Source organism: Calidris pugnax, unplaced genomic scaffold, assembly GCF_001431845.1.
Source record: "Calidris pugnax isolate Ruff unplaced genomic scaffold, ASM143184v1 scaffold133, whole genome shotgun sequence".
In the NCBI taxonomy this organism is placed as follows: domain Eukaryota; kingdom Metazoa; phylum Chordata; class Aves; order Charadriiformes; family Scolopacidae; genus Calidris; species Calidris pugnax.
In genome coordinates, this window is record NW_015090977.1 from 6,004,107 (window position 1) to 6,025,251 (window position 21,145).

The window sequence follows — 21,145 nt, forward strand, 5'->3', positions numbered from 1 at the left end:
GGAAGAGCTGGGCTTCATCTCTGGCCAAGGAGGAGACCTCCAGTGGACACCAGTCCTGGCTGGGGCATGGGGACAGAGCAGGGACCTCCAGTCTCTCTCTGGGCTGTGCTGCCCAGATCTGTGGCCATATTTCTCCCCGTGTCCCTTTCCCCGGGTTTAGAAAAGGTAATAATACTGACCTAAATGATAAATGCAGAATAATTCCTAGGCAAAAAGCACTGGAGAAAATATGCTTCCCTTTGCACAAGTCTATTTACATTCCCAAGAGGTTGTTAATGTAATTTCATTGCAACGTTTCCCACTGGTGACTGTGCTCTCTGTGGTGTGTTTACACACAGGAGATGTTTCCTTTTCTCCAGACGTAGTCTTTCCTTCAGAGTTGGGCTAAATTTTTGATCCCTTGTTTTGCCTTGCAACAGGTAGAACGTTTCCTTTTCTCCAGACGTAGTCTTTCCTTCAGAGTTGGGGGTAAATTTTCAATCCCTTGTTTTGCCTTGCAACAGGTAGAACCCAGGCAGAGCCGTCAGCTCTCTCCTATCGCAGATGCCGGTTTCTGTGAAATCAGACCTTGGATCAAAGGCCTTTATGTTTGCAATATCAGAGGCTCGGCAGCCTTTATCACCTACCCACCATCTACAAATAAAGTTTGAACGTGGAAAGTGGTTAAAATGGATGTGCTTTACCAACACAGAAATAAAAGCTGCCCTAAATCAGAGAGAGTCTCTCTCCTAATAACAGCAACACCGAAAATGATCCTGTCTGTTTTTTATTTGGGATGCACATGTCTTATAATTAATCTTCCTTCTCCTAATTTCCCTTTCATCTGGGGCTTTTCTGAGCACTTCAGAAGAGCATAACAACCAAGCCCTACTGTATCTGTGACACACATGATTATTGTTATTATCTTCATTAGGCTAATGCAGACTCTGAAATTCTGCATGATCAAATAACTTACCCGGGGTTGAAGAGTGATGTAGTGTCAGGTCTGGGAGCAGAGCGGCCCTGTCCCTCGTGCCTGGGTTGGATTTGGGTTTTGCTGGGAGGGGTGTGTTGTGTTGTTCAGGGGTGTGCGTGGCTCTCCTGGTGCCACAGCCCTTCTCACAGAGCTCCTGTGGCAATGCAGCTGGCCAAAAACCAAAAAAACGGTGCTGTGGAGGGTGTTTCAGCTTCAGAAATGGCTACGTTCTATAAATAAAACGGTGAGGATTTCCTGGTATCGCTGTATTCACGTGACTAAACCAATGACCCCTTCCAATTGCAGAGAAGCCCCAGGTGTCGTGCTTATTTTAGTGCGCTCTATTCTCAGCTAAATGCACACCCTTGTACAGGTGTAGGGTTTTATACACAGATTTTACTGCTGTATCAGCCATGGAGCTATTGTAGAACACAGTAAATTCTTTATTAGGTCATATTCAAGAAGCCAGACTGATGCATTTACATAATCTCCTGTGATAACTCCAAAGCTGGTTTCTTTTCTCTTTTCCCTAATAGTGCCGTGGGTAAGCTCTGGGTTCCTTCACAAGCTTTCGTGCCCCACACAGCTCTTCTTTGAATACCTGGGTGCCTTACTAATTAGCTGTAGAAAGCCACTTGCCTTGTCAGCTAGATGAAGTTAAAGACGTGTTACTTAGCATAACTAAAGTGGCTGTTGACAGTTGGGCACTGTGTTTGATCGTTTCCCAGCGCAGCTCGAACCAGGACCCCAAATGAAATACAAACGCTTCGTGCATTTTGGTGGGCCCTAGGTGTGTGCACACGTGTGTGTGCACAGAGGAGGAGTGTTGTGTTGCTTTGTGCTCAGGGAAAGACATTTTCAGTCCGTGGGAGGTGTTGGAGTGGGCAATGGCAGAAGGGCATTTCCACTCATGCACAGATTTAAAAGTGCCCGTGATTAGAGGACTGTGGTGGCTGCTTTACATGGTGATGGAGGAAAACATAAGAGGGTTCCAGGAGCCAACGCTGGCAGTGGGTAGTAAATACCCTCAAGCCCCATCTGTGGGGAAAAAGTCCCCCTCAGGTCATGCAAGGATATGAAAAAAGCTCCTCTAGACAGGACCTTTTGATTTATTTCCATCATGCATTTAGTAGGATTCTTGCATAGATCAATGCATTCGTGCTGGGAGACTGAACAGAAGAATGGGGATTGGGGAGGAAGGGAATATGGCATGAGTGTGAGGAGCTGCCACACACATCACAGTGTCCTCTGGGTCAGGAGATGGGTGAGGAGACCCAGAAGGTCCTGGTTATGCTGCTCCAGCAAAAACAAGTGGATGGAAGGAAGCAGTGTGCAAGGGTGGCCTTGGTGTAGCTGTGTCCTCCTTTCTTTATGCAGGATGACAGACTCATAAACCACTTGCCGTGTTCAGGAGCGGTGTCTCGGAGATGTTTGAAGCATATATTTAACAGTAAGGGCCATTTTGGGATTCCTAAAGTTAGGGTAGGTATTTTTATCTGCAGCCAAAAGCTTTTTCATCTGGAAGTTAAAACAAGAACTCTTAGGTAGCTACTTGAAATAGTAGGGCTTTGGTGTTTGGGTTTTTTTCACAGATTTCCTGTTGTCTTAGAAACAGACACCAAGTTGGCATCACAGTTTTATCCAGGTTTTTATCCGTGGAGGATACGCTATGGGCAATTCCAGCTTTTCCTGCTTTTGTACTTAAAGCCTCACGATCCTCTCCAGATCTGGGTCACAGAGGGAGATTTCTGTAGTGGACATAAACAGACACCAAGTTGGCATCACAGTTTTATCCAGGTTTTTATCCGTGGAGGATACGCTATGGGCAATTCCAGCTTTTCCTGCTTTTGTACTTAAAGCCTCACGATCCTCTCCAGATCTGGGTCACAGAGGGAGATTTCTGTAGTGGACATTAACTAGCATTGCAAAGCCACTTTCTAAAATCAGCGTGTGGCTTGGCAGGAGCACTGGAGATGTGCTTATAGACTCCTGTGCAGACATGGAGTTGATTACTAGAACTCTTGATTAGCCAGGACCATGACAGTAGAAGTGTCGTACTTTGACTGAGACAGGCCACCCTGTACCACCGGGTACCTCTGTGTCTGGATTCTCCCCTGTGTTTTAGCAAACATTCTTTGTAGTCAAAGAGAACAGAAAGCTCCTTACGATTACATACAAATACACCAGCGTGCCCCGGACAGCTTGTGATGTTCCAAAATAGCTCCGAGGCATCGCTAAGCAGAAGGAAAATGCAAATGAGAAATGAGATGCAGTCACTTGGAAGTATGTCCAATCTGAGTGCGTATTTCTGCAGATTTGATAGAAATCGTCTTAACTGGAGAAATTAGCTGTCATCTGCTATAAATCATCAGTCACTAATTACCCCAGTTGTTCACTCGTATCTCAGTCTTCTGTGTCACAAGAGTGTGTATGGCTAAAAAAGGGGAGAGAGGGGGTAAAAAATCCTCATTCACTAGAGTGTGACATTAATGAACATTCTATCAGCCTTTAGAACCTTGGAATGTGCATTTTTAATTTCTTTCTAAATAATTTTTTTAGTTAAACATTTTGAATCGATTTTTTTTTTATAGTGAGATGTGAGCTATTGACAGTTCCAGAGGCACAGGAGGTGCACCTGATAGCAGGGGTGTTTTGGTGGGCTTCGTGTCCCCAATCTGCCCGAAATTCTCCAGTTCCAGCAGGGGCTGTGTCAGAAAGTAACGGTGCAAGCTCTCATGGTCTGTGACAAAGTGACCAGCTGGAGGTTATGAATGCACAGAATTGGGCTGAGGATGGTTATCCTTGTGTCACACACGCTGTTAGCTCTCAGTTTAGTTCTGTTAAAATACCTCCATGTGCTTTGGCTGGTTCTAAGCAAGTAATATCCTCCTATTTAGTAGTTAAGGTGATATTGAGCATTTAGTAGGATACGGTAGTATTGGTTAAAGTATGGTAGTATTTGGTTAAAATTTAAGTAAGTAAAAAATACAAGCATGTAAAAGTTAAGGCATGAATTTGATTCTGAGAACAAGAGCCTAATCTTTATGTATTGTCTCTGGAAGAACGCGTACATGACTCTTTTCCTTTGTCTGGCCAGAAAGCCACAAGAATAGAGCTGTGAAGTCCATAGCCACATCCATAAAAAGCCAGCAAAAAGCTCCAAAATCTCTCCAAAGAGAGATTTTGTAGATGCTTATTTTAATTTCCTTGCAATTTGTGGCTCATGCCAGCTTCCTGACTCATTGTCACTCCGGTACGGTGATACGCCGAGTTTTCCAATAAGGAAAACAAGGGAGTGGTGAGTCACTGCCTGAATTTGATTTGCTCTATCATTATCTATACTGCTTTTATTTATTTTAATTAGTTCATATACAGAGTCTCTGAGATATGTTTCATTGCATGAATTAGCTAGACTTGTTAGTCTTCTGTAAAGATTAGAAAGCCAGGAGACAACTAGAGCTGGCCCACTTTTTTCTGCCATAGCATGCATAAAGAGAGTATGAATGGGGAGAGTCTTTGAAATTTCTAAGACTTCTGTTTGTTGTTTAAAGTTGTAGCAGCTTCTGATTTTTACCATTCCACATAAGGAATCTTTCCAACTCAATGAATAAGTTTGTTTTTAAGTCCAGGTCTAGGTGCCAGTTAATTTTAGCCCGTCCTTTTGCCAAGTCACAGCATTTCTCTCTAATTGAAGTTGCTCCTTGGCTTGTAAGGCTGAGGCAGGAGTCTTAGGGTGAGATGAGGCAGGGGGGAAAATTAGGATCTCTTCATAGGGAGGTGTGTGGTGGGGCTGGGAATAAGAGCAAAGTGACACTGTGAGCTCAGTCTCAGATTTGACCCATGTCATTTGCAGTTTTACTGGTGACAGCTCTTTTTGCATCGGATCGTAAGTGGAAAATCTTCCATGTTTTGGAATTTATTTAAGCTCTTGGGCTCACGTCGGCCGAGTGTCCCATGTTCCCCGTTTGACAGGGCTTCCTTCCCAGCCATAGTCCTGGGAACAGGCCTGCACTGTAATTAGGGAGATGAGGGATTTGATTAGGGTGTGGTTTTGCCAGTGAGGCACCCAGCATTTGGCAGTCACGGTTGCATTCAAATTCCTATTTGTTTTGTTTTGTTTGGATTTTTAATCTGAGCAGGACTAGCTGTCCTGTGCTGCGTTCCCTAGACACCCTGGCCCTGTGCTAATGATCCCTTGTAGAATTAATCAATTCTACACCTGATGATCATTTTTTATCCCCTCCCACTCTTGCAGACAATTTTGTGCTTTGCATGTAGCATTACAGTGGAGTTCGAGCTATTTCAGAGGAACCATCACTTATTACTACCTAACCCAAGCCAGAGAGAGAGGGAGAAGTTGGGTTTTAATATATTTTCTTCTCCAAGCCCTTGGTTAATTGCATTCCTTATTTTTTTTCCTAATGCTTAATTACTTGTTCCATGCCGTGCGGGTAAGCCAACAGCCTTTGGGAATGAGTGAATAGCTCAGATACTTCCCCACTGATATTATAATAATGATAAAAACATTGGATGGAGAAAATGGGTGCGACAGGTGGTGCAAGTCTCTGAGGAGAACATTGGTTTTTGATTTGGAATAGGAATGTCACTACAAAGCAGGCAGAAATTTTTATTCCTTTTCCCAAGCAGTGTTGTGCTGGGCAGAGCGTACAGCACCAATCCATCCTTACAAAAGTCAACTGGAAATGCTGCTCGGGGCAACCAGCAGCTCCAGTGTCAGAGCTACAGGTGCTCACCCGTATGGGTTTGCTCTCCATCTCAAACATGGTCTTCTCAGAGGGGCCGACACCCCATCACCTGTCTCTGTGTGGAGCTGGTGGGAGTCAGTCAGTGTCTGTGAAGGTTTGATCTCTCACTCTTGCCCACCCTGGGGTTCTGGTAGCAGGTTTTTAAGCAGCTATTCCATGGCTGGTGAGCAGCTAGGGGCCCTGGCTTGCTCCCATCAACTCCTTGAGCTGCCGTTCTTCTCATGCTCTGCTTCACTGCACAGGGAGACCCCTCCTCAAGGTGCCACTGTGGGTACCAGCAGTTTCTTCCCAGTGCTTTCTAGGTCACCAGTTTCTTGCATTCCAGGGTGAGCAGGTCTTGGGAAACCTTGTTGTGATTTGTCTGGTTGCTGGTTTTGTTTTGTTTGTGTGTTTTTAATCCTGCGACGCTATTTCAAAACCAAAGACTGTTTCACCAGTGCGTGTTGTCATGGCATGAAACACTGGAAATTAGTTTTGCAGGAGGAAAGTCTGTGTGTAGGATCTAAGGAAGCTCCTGTCAATGTTTTCAAACAAGACATTTAACAATCCTTAAGGAGCAGGCCAGCTTCTTTTTGTGTGCAAGCCAGGGAAGGTGGTACTCTGCTTTATTTCTGGACTCTCTAGTGCTGGTGGCAGTGGGAATTTGTCTTGAGGTACGACTATCAGCAGGGCTACCGCCGTGGTTTTCTGCAGCTGGGTATTTAAATAGGGTCCAAATTGGGAAGCTGGGGTTTAATCACTGGTGGGTGGCTGAGCTGAAGCCGGATCGTTTGAAGGTTAGGGATCGGTGTGTGAACTGCAGTCACACCTCGGGGTTGCAGTCAAGATATAATCACAGAGACCTCAGAATAAACTTCTTCCCACCTCATCTTTTCACATGTCTCTGAACAGACAGGTGTGTGCACCACTCCTATGTCTCCTTAATGCATTATTTGAAGGCGGCTGAATATGGCTGCAGGCATGAGGAAGAGCCTGATGGTAGGTAGGAAGGTGGCTGGTCCCTTTAGTGGCTGGGAGGCCACTCTCCCTTCTTAGACCAGGGTCTACAGCCTGGGGAGGAACATAGAATCATAGAGTGGTTTGGGTTGGAAGGGACCTTAAAACCCATCTCATTCCAAACCCCTGCTGTGGGCAGGGACACCTCCCACCTGACCTGGTTGCTCAAAGCCCTGTCCAACCTGGCCTTGAAGAGGTTGTGAGACTGGGCTCTCCTCCACCTCCTGGAGGCTTCCCCAAAGAGAGGGACAGGTCCAAGGCTTCAGTGGGACAGGAGAGAGAGGAACATAGAATCATAGAGTGGTTTGGGTTGGAAGGGACCTTAAAACCCATCTCATTCCAAACCCCTGCTGTGGGCAGGGACACCTCCCACCTGACCTGGTTGCTCAAAGCCCTGTCCAACCTGGCCTTGAAGAGGTTGTGAGACTGGGCTCTCCTCCACCTCCTGGAGGCTTCCCCAAAGAGAGGGACAGGTCCAAGGCTTCAGTGGGACAGGAGAAAGGGTACTGGGGGCACACAATTGCTGCCAGTGCCAGCCTGCATCGCCTGGCAAGTTGTGTGCTGTTTTTTTTTTCAAGCACTGTCATTTTTCCCCATTAAAAGATGCCTTTGAAAACGCGTGTGCTTTTGAAGTCAGTAGTTATGTTGGCCAGTGGTTCTGCAGCACACACACAGTGTTTAAAGGACGTGTGTTGGCATTACTGATGCAAGGCTCAGTGAGCTGGAAACCTGTGGCTTTGTTTCTGTCGCTCTGTGCTCGGCGCTCAGGCTAACTCTATGTTTTGCACCTGCCTTGGAAGCAGTTTGAAAATCAAATTGTAATGTTTTGTTTTGGTGAGTGGAAAATGGGGCTCTCCCAGGGAAGCTCTGATGTCTTTGTGCTTTGAAATTGTGATTTCATTGTGGCTTCGCTTATGAACTTTGTTTCTTACCACGGCGACTCTTTATTCATACGTGCAGTGGTTAGGTGAAGAGCCCACATTTCTTTTTAATATAAAGGATAACCAAGGCACTCTGCACACTAGATCTGCTATGGAGTAGTTCTGTAAATGATGGTTAACACTAGAAACACCTGTACTAAGATGACCTTCTGCTCAGAGCATCTTTTTATGCTGTATCAGATGACCTGCCAGTCCTGCAGCTTCTGTTGTGTTGTAGCTCTCTTCAGGAACACAAAGCCTATCGAGGCAAGCAGCTTGCCTCACATGTGATCTGTACCTACTTCTCTCTTTGAAGCCTGAAATGCGCATTTCCAGGAAAGTTCCTCTTTCCTAAAGCATTTCCCCTAAATCAGAGGTAACTTAGGCCATTAAATGTGGCCCTGCATTCCAAAAGCCTCGGAATCAGGTCTTTTATATTCACAGTTGATGAAATGACCATTAAAGAACGGGTGACAGGACAATGATGGATCCTGCACCAGATCCTGGAAGCCGCCTGACTCTGCAAGTGGATGAGGTCAACTGCGTTCCTCTTACCCGTTTACTTGACATTCCTTCCCTATCTAACACTCCACACCCAAAGACCTTTTATCCTCCAAATTGCTCTTAAAAGTCCTCTTCATGCCCAATGCCCACAAAAATCCGATAGCTGCCTTGGTGTCTTTGTCAGGTACTTAGACACTAGTGTGGTAGGTCTAGTGAAGTAACCTAGATAGGGCTCAAGGAACTAGTCATTCCTCTGCCTGGCTGTCTCAGCAAGTCCTGTCCCTGTGCCCATCTTGATCAGCGCTCCAAGCTAGGTGCTGCCCGTGTTTCATCTCATTGAGTTCCAAGCTCTACATCAGCATTAACAGTGTCTGGTTCAGCTGGTAAGATGCTTTGGAAAGTTGGCACCATAGTTCCTGTATCTTGGTCCAGTCCTCAAAATGCCGAATGATCTTGAGAAGTAATAGGTGATAGCCCCAAAGTGTGCCGTGTAATCATAAGGACATCCCAAATGGCCACCAGCCCTGCTGAGAGGCTGTCTCAGGAAGAGTGGTGCCTTTTAGCTGCTCGTGGCTATTTTGAGGTCCTCCTGGGACGTGGGTATGAACTTTAATCCAAGAGAGGCCTATTGAGCCACATGTGGCAGATTCCCTTTCCTAGATTGCATCAGGTGTTGGGAGACACCCGGGAGCACATCTCTACAAGCAAGATGATCATTGTCTGGAGCATGGCTCCAGATATCTCTGCCTTCCCGTCGTCTAGAAGCAGGAGGGAAAGTAACATGCTCTATCATTTTCCTGCATTCTCCCCTGGTCTATCATTGCTTAATTGTATCCCTAAATCTTATTAAAGTTTGGGGTGAGTCACCGCCGCGGTGAGGTGGATACAGAGCTGAGCAAATCTGAGAGAGGAGGAGTGTCTTCCCATGTGAGCGTGCTGAGCAGGAAAACTCCCACAGCAGAGGAACTCCGATCACTTCGTAGACGTGTTGCATCATCTTCTTGCTGCTGCCTCTAATTTAATGCTCTAAATCCCATATCAAAACACCTGTAGTCCAAAGAGAATATAAAATAGACCTGGAGTAGGAAATTCACTCCAATTAGACATGCAGATCGCTCTTAATCATCTGAGACCTTCTTCCAAGCTCAGACAGGACTTTTAATTGTGGTTCTGTATGTCTTGTTGCACTGACTGTCCACAGAACCCACTTGCCTCTCCACCACCAGAATAAAGCTGTGGGCTTAATCCAAGGTGGCTGCACTTCAGCATCCTAAATGTATTTCATTTGGGCTACAGTAGTTCAGTCTTGTAAAACACATTATCATCTCTCGTGAAAAAAGCACTGTAGAACTGTAAAACTGTTGTCACTGGACAGATAATTTCTTTGTCGTGAACTGGAAGACCTCCTCTGCTTTACTGTGTGGACATCACTGTAATCCCTTGCATTTGCTGTTCTGGCTTCTGATGCCAATCCAAAAAAAGATTCTTCTTTCTGAGGCTACGTTTTCCAGCACATCCCATGCTCCTGCTCCTCATGACTTTGGTGGTTTAATGTGCCGTTCTGGTGTGGCTGGGAACACGTTGCTGTAGGCAGGGCAGGCACGTTTCGGGGTGGTGGAGGGAGCTCCCATCCCATCATGGGATTAGGAGCCTGGTTTAGTATTTTACTGCTTTGTTTTTCTTCACAGCTTTTAGGTAATATACTTGCAGCCTGTTTCATGGAGTTTAATTATTCAAATGAAAATCTGTTGTCATGTCAGTGGGAGTCGAAGCTCCGTTCTGAAAGAAAGATGGGTGCAAAACTTTGTTTGCCCTTTGTTACTGAAAGAAAAGGAGCTACAATTTGGTGGGCTGAACAGGAGCATGGTGTCCGCCAGGAAGCCACTTGCCCATGAACCAGGGAGTGAATGGGCATCACTTTGACCACCCAGGGATGTATCTGCTGAGATTAAGTCTTGTATTAAATATGTCTGTAAAAGTACAGAGAGCTTGGATCCCTCTGACTTGGCTTCTCCAGCTGGAGTGTCTGGGCTTCAGCTGCAGGGAGGTGGTGGGATATTTCATTTCTGTGTAGCACAACCAAGTGATGACAGGAGAGCAGAAGAAAACATGGTATTTGGTATTTCCTCCCTTCTTCTATGTTCTTCTTGAGAATGTGGATGTGCTTATGTTCTATAAAATTAGGATTGTAATACCCACAAGTTGTTCTGACTTCCTGAGCTTCTGATGTGGGCAGTCTGGGACCAGCCACTAATAGAGCACAAATTGAAGGTGTTCAGAGCTGGTGAAGCTAAAGAAGGTTTCTAGGTTGGGTTGCAAGAGAACTTTTTTTTGTGTGACAGGGTGGGACACCCAGGGGAGTATGTAAGTCATCTAAGCCACAGAGGGTTTTACTAGGCCAATGCACAATTTATTTTTGTTCATCAGATATTGCCTGGATAATGATATCTCAGTTATTAATGGAGCAAATGAGGGAAGGACATCCAAGAAGTTCCAGGACACTTTGAAAATGGAGGTAAATCTGCCATCCAAGAGGAAGCTAAGAACTTCCTGTTGGAATTATAGTAGACAGCAATGTTCCAAGGGAAGAGAAAGGCCAGGGAACACTGTGACATGGAATCATGCACTTAACACTGCAGACAATTATAGAATCAAAGAATAATTGAGGTTGGATGCAGCATCTGGAGATCATTTAGTCCAAGCCCCCTGCTAAAAGCAAGGCCAACTAGAGCATGTTGCTCAGGACTGTGTCCTGTTGGGCTCAGGACTGTGTCCTGTTGGGTGTTGAATATCTCCAGGGATGGGGATTCCACAGCCTCTCTGGACAACCTGTCCTAGGGTTTGACCAACCTCACAGTAAAATGCTTTTTTCTTGTGTTTGAATGGAATTTCCTGGACTTCCGCTTGTGCCCTTTGCCTCTTTTCAGTGGTCACCAGTGTGAAAAGCCTGGTTCTGTCATCTTTTCCCTCTCTCCTATCAGGAATTGATATACATTGATAAGATTCACACCCTTCCCCACCTCGAGCCTTCTCTGCTCAGGGCTGGACAGTCTGACAGAGTATGGAAGTGGAGGTTGTAGAAGGTTGAACCAATGTTACTGGGTAGATACTGGAAGCCTAAAGCCAACCCAACTGCTGTCCTGAGTAAACGGTGATGTGTCAGTAATAGAGAATAGGACAAATGAGCTTTCTTGCTTTTTCCTTCCTTCTCTATATCTTTTTTTTTCCTTTAGTACCTTTATATCTGCTTTCTTGGCATTGTCCCAGATGTCTTCTGGGAATAGTTATCTCTGGGTCTTTTATCTTTGTGTTTGTCATTTAGCGTGATCCTGGCTGTTCCAAAAGCTAAGATATTTATGGTGAGTGAGTTGAGGTTGGTGTGTGGTTGATTCCTGTGACCTGCTGTGATGAGCAGAATCGCTTTGGATAAAGCCATGGATCAAATTTTGAACTGGAGGTGAACTTTTATAGATGTTCAGTATAGTTGGAGAATAGTGGTTTTCGTTTTAAAAAAAAAAAAAGAAACTTGCATATCTTCAGTTTTGGGGAGACAGTAGCCTAAGTAAGGAAGTCCCAGATATATTCAGAGACCAACTGTCTCTGTTCCAGACCCGAGAAGTCAGGGTGAAGCTTGTTTAGAACCATAGACAAACGTTGAGGCCCATGGATCTGTATCTGACACAGCTGGACCATCTACTGCTTGGCAAATGTGTGTCTCCCAAGATGGGTTATAAAAGCTCCCTTCTGGGTTTTCCCTGTTGGCTAGTTGGGTACAAAAGCACGTCTGTTCATATGTACCTGACATTACATGTATTAATAAGGTTGAAACACAAGTGCTAAATCTAGCTGAATATGTAAATACTACAAAACCTGTTAATTTTGCTTATGCCACAATATATTGGGGGTTCAGGGAAGATAGAAGGTTGGGTTTGGTTCTGTTATAAAGCTAAACATTTGGTCACTTACCCACCTTTACTGAGCTATTTTGAATTTATTTTCTACATTTGTTTCGGAAATGAGACCCCCCCTGGAACTAGTTAAATGTGAAAACTTCCATCATTGCTCTTATCAATGTGTCATATCTCCTCCCAACAGAGATTTGTTACAACTTGCCTTGGATTCAATTTGTCTGTCTTGTCAAACCATTGGAAGGCACAGAATCTGTTTCCCTATATTTCTGTAAAATAACAGAAGTAAGGGATCTGGATTTTACAGAAAACAAACAGAAAGAAACCCTGATCTTATTTAAGTAGAAAGACCAGTTTCTCGTGCATAAGGATTTAATTCCCAAATTCTTTGCACGATGTTATATCTGTCTACCTCTGCTTTTATTGTAGTAGCCCAAAATTATTGAGTATGGATGTATAGAAGAGAATCTGGTGTTTAAACTTTAGAAGTTATGTGTCTGAACAACTGGAATTTGAGGCTTTGCTGATGCCTCATGGAAGGTTTGAGTTTTTTGCTTTTCAAAGGCTAAAAGCACTGAGCTTGTTCTCTCTGTTTCCCTTGCAGGTGTGTTACTAGACATCCAGCAGCACTTTGGAGTCAAAGACAGCGGGGCTGGCTTGTTGCAGACAGGTAAGAGTATTTGTTTCCTCACTGGCTTTTTAACCTTCCTCTTCTCAGAAAGGTGCTATTGGATTTCTTCAGTTATGGCCCTTGGGCACGTTGGCTGTGAAGTACACTCTGACTGGGAAGATGAGTGAACACGAGGGTGTTTTTGGTTCTGATTTGCTGCTGGGCAGGAGATCAGGGCTCAGAATGACTCAAGTGCAGAATGGGACACAGAAAGCACACAAACCCAGTGATATTATTTATGACAACTAAATTCAAATCGGAGTTGGCTGCTTCTCCTAGATCAGAAAACTCATGGTAAACCAACAGCAGGATCCTGTTGTTCTTACTTCTCTTAGCTCTCTGCAGGCTGGTAATAAGTGTGATGTATGATGCCCTTCGTGTGCTCTACAGAGAATGTGCTCAATGTACAGTAATTGGAAGTACGGTGTGCCATGAAAATGTAAAACTCATCAGGACAAGTACCTGAGGATGGAAACTGCAGGAAAGGCTAACAATCATTGCATTCATGGTGGCTCATGGAGTAACAATATCCCTATGATTTTGGTGCTATTAGCTTCAGACATTTCTCTCCTTGTATTTAAGGAAGAAGGACTGTTGCAATTGTAGTGTCCTTTTAATGTAGCAGAGATTTTAATGCTGCAGACATCTGCAGACCCTGGGACAAACCCAGCTTTTCTGGCCTCTGGTGCTGGGGTGGTTTAGAGGAGTGTCTTTGTCAACAGGATGGTTTTGGTGACCTTGAGTAGCAGTCTCATGTATTTAGGACAGCACGTTTGATCTTCATGGGGAGTTGAAAGGACTAGCCAGAGAGAAAATGCAATATTTTTAGGAGAGGAACAGTCTGCTTTGGAAGCTTTCTACAGAATTATTAGTTGGAGTCATAGATTTGTGGTGCCGTGGTTATCTTGTCACTGTCATCTGTCTGAGGGAACCACACTGGAACAATTATATCTCTGAAAAATTAGAATTCAATTAGGATTAGAAATAGTGTGCCAGAAAGACTTTTTTTTTTTTTTTCCCCCTTTGTTTTTTTTTTTTTTTCCCCCTTTGTTTTTTTTTTTTTTTCCCCCTTTGTTTTTTTTTTTTTTTCCCCCTTTGTTTTTTTTTTTTTTTCCCCCTTTGTTTTTTTTTTTTTTTTTTTTCCCCCTATGCTTTTTTTCTTATACTGTCAGAGTGGATACCAAATGCCTGTCAGGAGCTTGTCTGTGAAACTGTAACCAAGTGTAGAAAATCATTCATTTGCAATCACACCAGAGGTGAGAATGTTCTGGAGCTCCCTCAGTTGCCCTTTGATTTCAAACCAGGTGAACCACTGCAGTACCTCCTCCCTTTGATTTTCTGCAGCCCACAGGCACGGTGGGGTCCTCATCTGTGGTTACTGCTTCTTGGTAACGTTGCCATGCAAACAGTTAACACCAGTTTATATTAGGGCTTTAAAACTGCTCTCCTTGTGGGACGGGGAGTTCAGCTGGGCTGATGTGTGCAACGCGTGTCCAGAACAGAAGGCCTGAGCTTTACAAGTGTTGCTGATTATAAGTAGCATCAATCAGTTGTGCCCAAAGTGGCACTAGTTGTCTGTCAGGCACTTTTCTACAGCAATTATTTCTATTTATTTATTGTACTCAGAGGAACAGGCCCTCGATGTATCATTAGACACAAAGTGCCTTCAAGAAAATATTCTGATAGAAAACGACACTTGCCAAAGCATATATTTATCTTCATTCCCCTCAGTGGATGAAGTCCTTCAGCAGATGATTTACTGATGGCAAGTAAGAGCTAAGTTCCAACAGGGCATTTCATTTGTTAATTGCAAGAAATGTTATTTATTTCTCCGGCAAACACACAGGGCATTTGAAAACAGCATCACTGAGGTATTGCAAGATTGCTGCTGCATGCGTCATGAGTTTTGGAACTGATAACTCTTACTTTAAGAAAAGCAACATTTTCTCTTGTATTTTTTTGCCTGATCTGAAAACCGAGGGCTTGACTTTGCCCCTGAAATATAGATAATAATGTATTAATCACAGTGCCATCACAGGGAAAGAGTTCTCACAAAATAAAACACCATTACGTGTAAGTAAGGGTAGGGGCATATATCCGAGAACTTATTAATTGCATTACTTCAGCTTAACAAGTTTCTGTGTTGGCAGCTGGCCCATGGACCATGTACCCTTAACCCTGGTGAAATAAAACACGCTGCCCTAAACCACCATAAACACTGCTTTGAACCTGCTGTCTCTCTCTGAGCCTGGCCTCTCCAGATGCATAAATGGGGGAAAATGGATGCAGAGCATAAAAGCGTTTGACCAAGGTGGCAGAGGAAGCCTGTAGCAGAGCTGGGACCAGGACTGATGCCTCCCAGGCCTCTGCCTTAACCTTGAACAGTTCCTCTGCGAGCAGAGACAGAAATATCATCTTATTCCCAGGAGATGGTCCTGCTAACTAATTGAGTGATGTGAGACGAAAGACTGCTCATCCTGAATGTGTCCTCTGAATAAAGAGTGGATTAGTCCTCAGGTTGTTAATCCTGCATCTAAATGAGTTCTAAATTAATTTACAATGTTAATGAGGGGGAGTGAAATGTAGTATTCACTGGCAGTTCATATCACTCATCAGACAGGCCTTAAAAAATAAATAAAAGAAATCCTTTTAACTGAGAAACAAGGCTGCACACAGTTTTAGGAAGAGATGGTACTGAAAACTCAAACAGCGAGGGGAAAAGGAATCCACCAAAGGCAGTGTATGACCCTGCATTCCCACCATAACCCCTTCTTTGCAGGCACAGCCAATCTCCTGGTGCTCTCCCTCCAAACCCTCAAAAGCCAACTCATACACTCTCAGGGTCTGCTGCTCTCTGGAGAGCAAAGGTGACTGGTTTCTTAGGAATTGCAAAGACAGAATTTGAATTTTTGTCTTCTTTTATATTAATCCCAAGATAGAAGCTGCTCTTTGCTGAAGAGATGTAACGGAAGCTGGTTGGGGGGCAACGTAACTCCTGTAGGGAAAAATCATAGGGAGGCTCCAGCCTCATCCATAATGGAAAGGAGCAGAACGTGGCAGTCTCTGCAGCAAGGGCCCTGTGACAGCAAAGGACACGCTGACAGATGGATCACAACTGCTGCTTGCTCAGTAGCATGGTAGGGTAACAGAGATATAACTATGGTGATGCCAGAGCCTCAGTTATCTCTTGATGATGCTGTAACTCTGTGCTGGTCTTCCTTTTTAAAGCACTACACACGCAGCTACAGAAATATTAGTGAAGTTCACTTAACTGTCCTGCAGGTCTGCATCCGAGCTGCCTCGTGCTTTTCATTTCTTACTGGTTACTATTCAACCATAATCCTGGCTGATCTCAAAAGGTGATAGAGCACGTCCTTGGCTACTTTTTCATTTATAAGCCAAACCATACAAAAAGTCTCTCCCATGTTAGGAGTTGGGTAGAAGCAGCAATTTGGACTCACCAAAACTACAGGCCTGTGAAAACACAAAGGCTGAGAAGATGGACAACTGGATTTGTAGAATTGCTTCAAAATAGGATTATCCTTCTGTATATACTTAGACCACGGAGTGCTGTACTCTGGTTTTCACTAGATTTTTTTTCTTCTTTCTTCAATTTTTGTGTTTTATTGCTCTGTCTGCTTTCCTTGCCCTTGGATTTATATTGCTTTTGTGTCTCTTGCCAGTGTCTATTTAACACACCAGAGCTCTAATAATAATAGCGCCTGGCTCTGGGTGCAGTTTGTCTTCTTTAGATCTCAGGATGTTTTATATGGGGAGGGATAATGAGGCTGGCCCTTTCCTACAGATGGGGAAACCAAGGAAGCCAGATGGGAGAAATGACCTGCCCAAAGTCACACAGCGGGTCTGAGGCTGAGCCAGAATGAGAACTGTGGTCCGGTTCCTGAGCACGCAGCGCTCAACTGGGGTGATGCTTAGACCCAGAGATTTGGTCCTTGTTAATGGGCACCTGAATCTTCTGGCTCAAGCACAAGAGAAGGCACGTAAAATAGTGGAGACTTCTGCAAGTGGAAACTGTGAAGCATCAGATGGAGGGTATGGCAAGGATTCCATTGAACTGCAGAGGGGAAAGTGTCTGCCTTCAGAAGGAGCACGGGGCTGTCGTTGGAGGAAACCTTGGTAACCAAAAGTTTATACCATAAGGTCAGAAGCAAGGAAAGATAAGAAGTGAGAGATCTGGAAGGACTCATTAAAGGTGAATAATTTTAGATAACTGGGGCTCTGAAAGAACTTGTCTCTTCTCACGTGGAGAGAGATGGGCATCCTCCCAAATGCCTTTCAGCCCCTGGTTTCCCAGGAAGCCTAGGGATGCCAGGGACTTTCTTAAGTCTTGCTATGGGCTCATTTATCCTGTAAGGGTCAATTCCAACTAGAACCTCTCTTCATTTGAAAAGTGAAATCTTCATCTGCCTGAGCTCTCCTGCCTCTTGATCTGACCTAGCATAACCTCGCAGTAGACTGCAGCCTTGCAAAGATCTTGGCAGCTCTGGAGTGCTGTGATGGTATCAGCCAAGCTCCAGGCATGTGAAGTGAGTAGGGGACTTGAAGTAGTAGAGTGCAATGATGGGATAAATCAGGCTTGCTAAATTTAAGGTTTTTCTTTCAACTCCCTTTGACTCCCATCTTCTTGTCATTGGCTTATGATGACAGCCTATCTGCTCTAACATTTTTTACTTATTCTATGCAGGGACCACTGTCTCTGGAGGAGATGCTAATCTTGAATATGTGCATATGATTTGAGTTGCAGGTGCCACGTGTTTCTTTCCTACCATCTGCTTCTACCTGAATAGATACTGTCTTGCTCCTCATCCATGCTATGCATAACTGAATCAAGTCTTCACCTTTCACTTCCGACTGCACCTGCTTAACTCTTCTTCTTGCTGGAACAGAGTAACTCATATTCTGGACATTCCTTTGGAGGGAATGACTTCTTACACCAGAGCACCTCCCAAGGCCCTGGTATCTCAGGTGTCCACACCAGTAGGCAAGACAGAATGTTTTGTGGTTGTTCTTCTTGATTTATGACTGCAAGTGCTTTGGACCACCATGTCCTACCCAGAGCAGAACCTACCACTGTCATCTTCCCTTCCCCCTGCCAAGATAAGTGTTCTTAAATCCATGTTACTTCACTGGCAATCTGGGGCTCTGAATGCCAGGACGAGGTGGAGCCAGAAGGAGATCCTCTAAGTCATATCAACAATCAGTAAAACCTTTTTCCCCATTTCCTCCTCCAGACCTGATATTGTATCATTTTTTTCTGAACTTCTTGAGCCTTCTGTAGCGTGCCGCTGATCTGGGGATTAAACAGTTTGTGTAGGGCAGCTCCGGTTTAAGCGATAAAGATGAAAAAGCAGGGCTCTGCCTTCAACGTGCCTCGATTAACGTTGTGACAAGGGTGGGTCTTTTACTTATCAAGGTAGAGTGAGTCGAGATAGTCCAAAGCCTCATTATTGCCCACCTAAAGCCCTTTACACGTCCTGACAGGCCTTTTTCCCTGTGTGCTAGAGCGGGGGCTGATATGCTGAGAAGTCACGTCGATCTGAGGGTCTGATTCATGAAAGCAGTTCAGCCTATTTGGAAACCCCTCTGCAATCAAGAATGAAAGCATTTTCTCGACTCAGTGAGCAGGTTATAGGAAAATGTGTTTGTGCCCGAGCCCAGTCCCCCGTACACCAAGGACCAAACTATAAAATGTTGTTTACAGCGTGCCCTCTGACTGGACAGCCCTAGATTGCAAAGTAAATAATCCTGGGGGGGAGGAAGGGGCACGGAAGGGAGAGGAAGATGTCCTTTTCTCTTGTTGATTGGAGGTAAGTGCTTGAGCCACTGTTGCATTTAGTCTTTTTATTGTAGGTGTCAGCAAGGGAGTACAGGCTGCCAGAACGGGGAAACTCTCCAGACTGGCTTGTCTTCATTAATATCTCGATTTTATGATACTATATGGCCACTAGCACAACATAAAAATTCCTTTTCCCTTCCTGTCTTCCTGCTGTGCAGAACGAAGGTTGATCCTAACTGTTGGCCTTTGAGACAGGGCAGGTACCTGGGCTGCTCGTTGCAAGAGAAACTTGCACTTGTGCTGCCTGTGGTGTGTCTGTTCTGTAAGTAGATACTGGCCTATTTTCCCTTGGGCTGTAGTTCAAGCACCTCCTGCCAAGGTTGTGTTCACTTCTGTAGCTTAGTATAATAGTGAGGGGAGAGATTGCCCACTGATTTGAGAGAAGCAGTTATCATTCCACCCAAAGCCCTAAGTTTTGGATATAGCCTGTCCACCTCCCCCTACACACGTTCCTCAAACCTCAGAATTTCATTTAAGCTCTTTATAGCAGAAGGTGGGATTTTTGTTGGTATTGTGTAGTGCTTTTAAACGACAACTTCATCTTAATACCAGCTATGCAGTTTCACATAGCATCTGCACTGTATTGTGTTTCATGCACAAATACTTCAGGTTTGCCTTATTCATTAACGCCGTATTTGGACTTTTGAAAGAGGGAGATGGACATTTGAGTTACTTTAAGAGTTAATTTCATGCTGTTAATAGGCATCTAATGGCTACCAGTTGCTGGTGGGTACTTTATATTCAATATAAGAGAGGTATGTATGTACAGAGAGGTGTGTACTTTATATTCAATACCTCACGTGTAGCTGTCGTGGTTTAACCCCAGCCAGCAATTAAGCCCCACGCGGCCGCTCACTTCCTTGACTTGACTTGACTTTAAGGGAAGTTGAATCAGGGTCCTCTATGCACTGGGAGTGAGAAAATAAAACTAACTTTTAAAGTGTGCTTTGTATATTTAACGTGCTTCATCCCTGGGGAGCCATAAATGTTGTTCTCTCTTAGAAGATTTATTTTAAGATTGTTTGGCTTTTGTCTTGCCTCCCACACCTGAAGAACTCTCATTTTCTTAGAGCACGAACCTACAGTTCTGCAGGGCAGCATCCTGTGTTGTGAAAACGTAAGCAGCTGTATTCATACAGGGATCTGAGATCGGGTGATAAAAGGGTCAGGCTTGGTCTGTGCCCACTGGGCGTTTTCCAAGAAAATACAGTATAGTTGGAAGCATTGCTGTTGGAGGAGGTGTTTGATTTGAGAGAGATCATCTGGATAAACCAAATAGTCTTGACAAAGTGCGAAGGACCTGTGGAGCACTGAAGGTACCGCCTTGTGATGAAGCAAGAGCATTGCTGGTAGTTGTAATACTGCAGGCATTTGGGAGAGTCTGGAAGTACCAAGGTGTTTTCGTAGTAGTGGGAACGTTGGGGTCCTAGACCAGTCCGTGTGATCATTTTTCTTCTCTAATGTGTCCCATCTTGAGTTCCAGGTGGCCTTTTGGGCTGCGTACCAGACCACTCTGCATCCTTACAGTCAATTTTTTACAGTGATTTATCATTCAGAACCACTATAAAAGCAATATAGCTGCGTGGCTGGCTGCAAAAATACCTTGCTGTTACCTTGTGGATCACAGTTTTGGAAACCATCGCTTTTAACTGGTACAACTGGCGTGTTCCAGGCAGAAGCCACTACATTTTGGCATGGGCTGCAGTGATTCCCATATCTAGACCTGTACACACCTGGGGAGGGGTGACTCATTTATAGACACATCTACCCGCCTTTGAAAATGAGTCCCAGGGCATCAGTTACGTAAAAAGTGAACATTCCTCCTGGTATTCGGTCGCGTTACCAGCCTGCAGAACTAGATTCCAATTAACACAAGTAAGGCTGAATTGCATGAATGGTGTATTGTTCCAAAGAAATCTCCCAGTGCACTCCCCTTACCCCCAGTACCTGCACGTATCCCAGGATTTTTCCTGTTTGCCGATGTAAAGTTATAGTGCAAAGACTAATTTTCTATTTAGATTGTGCAGGGGAACCTGGTTTGGGAGGGAAAATATTACTGACCATAGTCCATTACTTACCCCAATTCAAAGTTAGTTCTCACAAAAAATGTAAATGTACATAAACGTTTCTTGCTAAAACTCTCTCCAGTAGTTTTCAAGTTTTAGTCAAGTGACTGAGGGTGGCTTAGTTTTAGATGAAAAAGTTATTTGATGGGACAAATGGTTGCAGAAGGGGCTCACACACATTCTTGTGTTCTTTGCTGCTGCAGGTGGGTAAGTGCTTGGTTTTTCAGTGGAAAGGATGTTTCCAGGGAAAGCTCAGCTCTGACCTCTTTTATTTCCCCACTCAGTTATACATCAGGTTATTCCTTCTTAAACATTTGGACAGTTTTAACCATTTCCTCCTTCCAATATTTTCATTCACTGATGTTTACAGAAGCAAGATTTATTTTACATATTTTCCTACAGCATCATTCTCCTTGCTCTTTGTAGATGATCTGAATTGGAGATGTGGCAACTCTAATTTATTCCTTTGTGGGACAGTCGTGTTGAACTGAGAATATTAATCG

The 21,145-nt window shown here is 44.3% G+C and overlaps 1 protein-coding gene across 1 annotated transcript in view; it reads left to right on the forward strand.

The window, feature by feature from the left end:
- Positions 1–21,145, forward strand: part of LOC106894400 (protein spinster homolog 2-like) — a 174,816-nt gene that overhangs the window by 34,646 nt on the left and 119,025 nt on the right. The window contains exon 4 of the mRNA XM_014953033.1: positions 12,654–12,719. Coding sequence (XP_014808519.1) covers positions 12,654–12,719 — 66 coding nt within the window. The remainder of the gene's footprint in view (positions 1–12,653; positions 12,720–21,145) is intronic.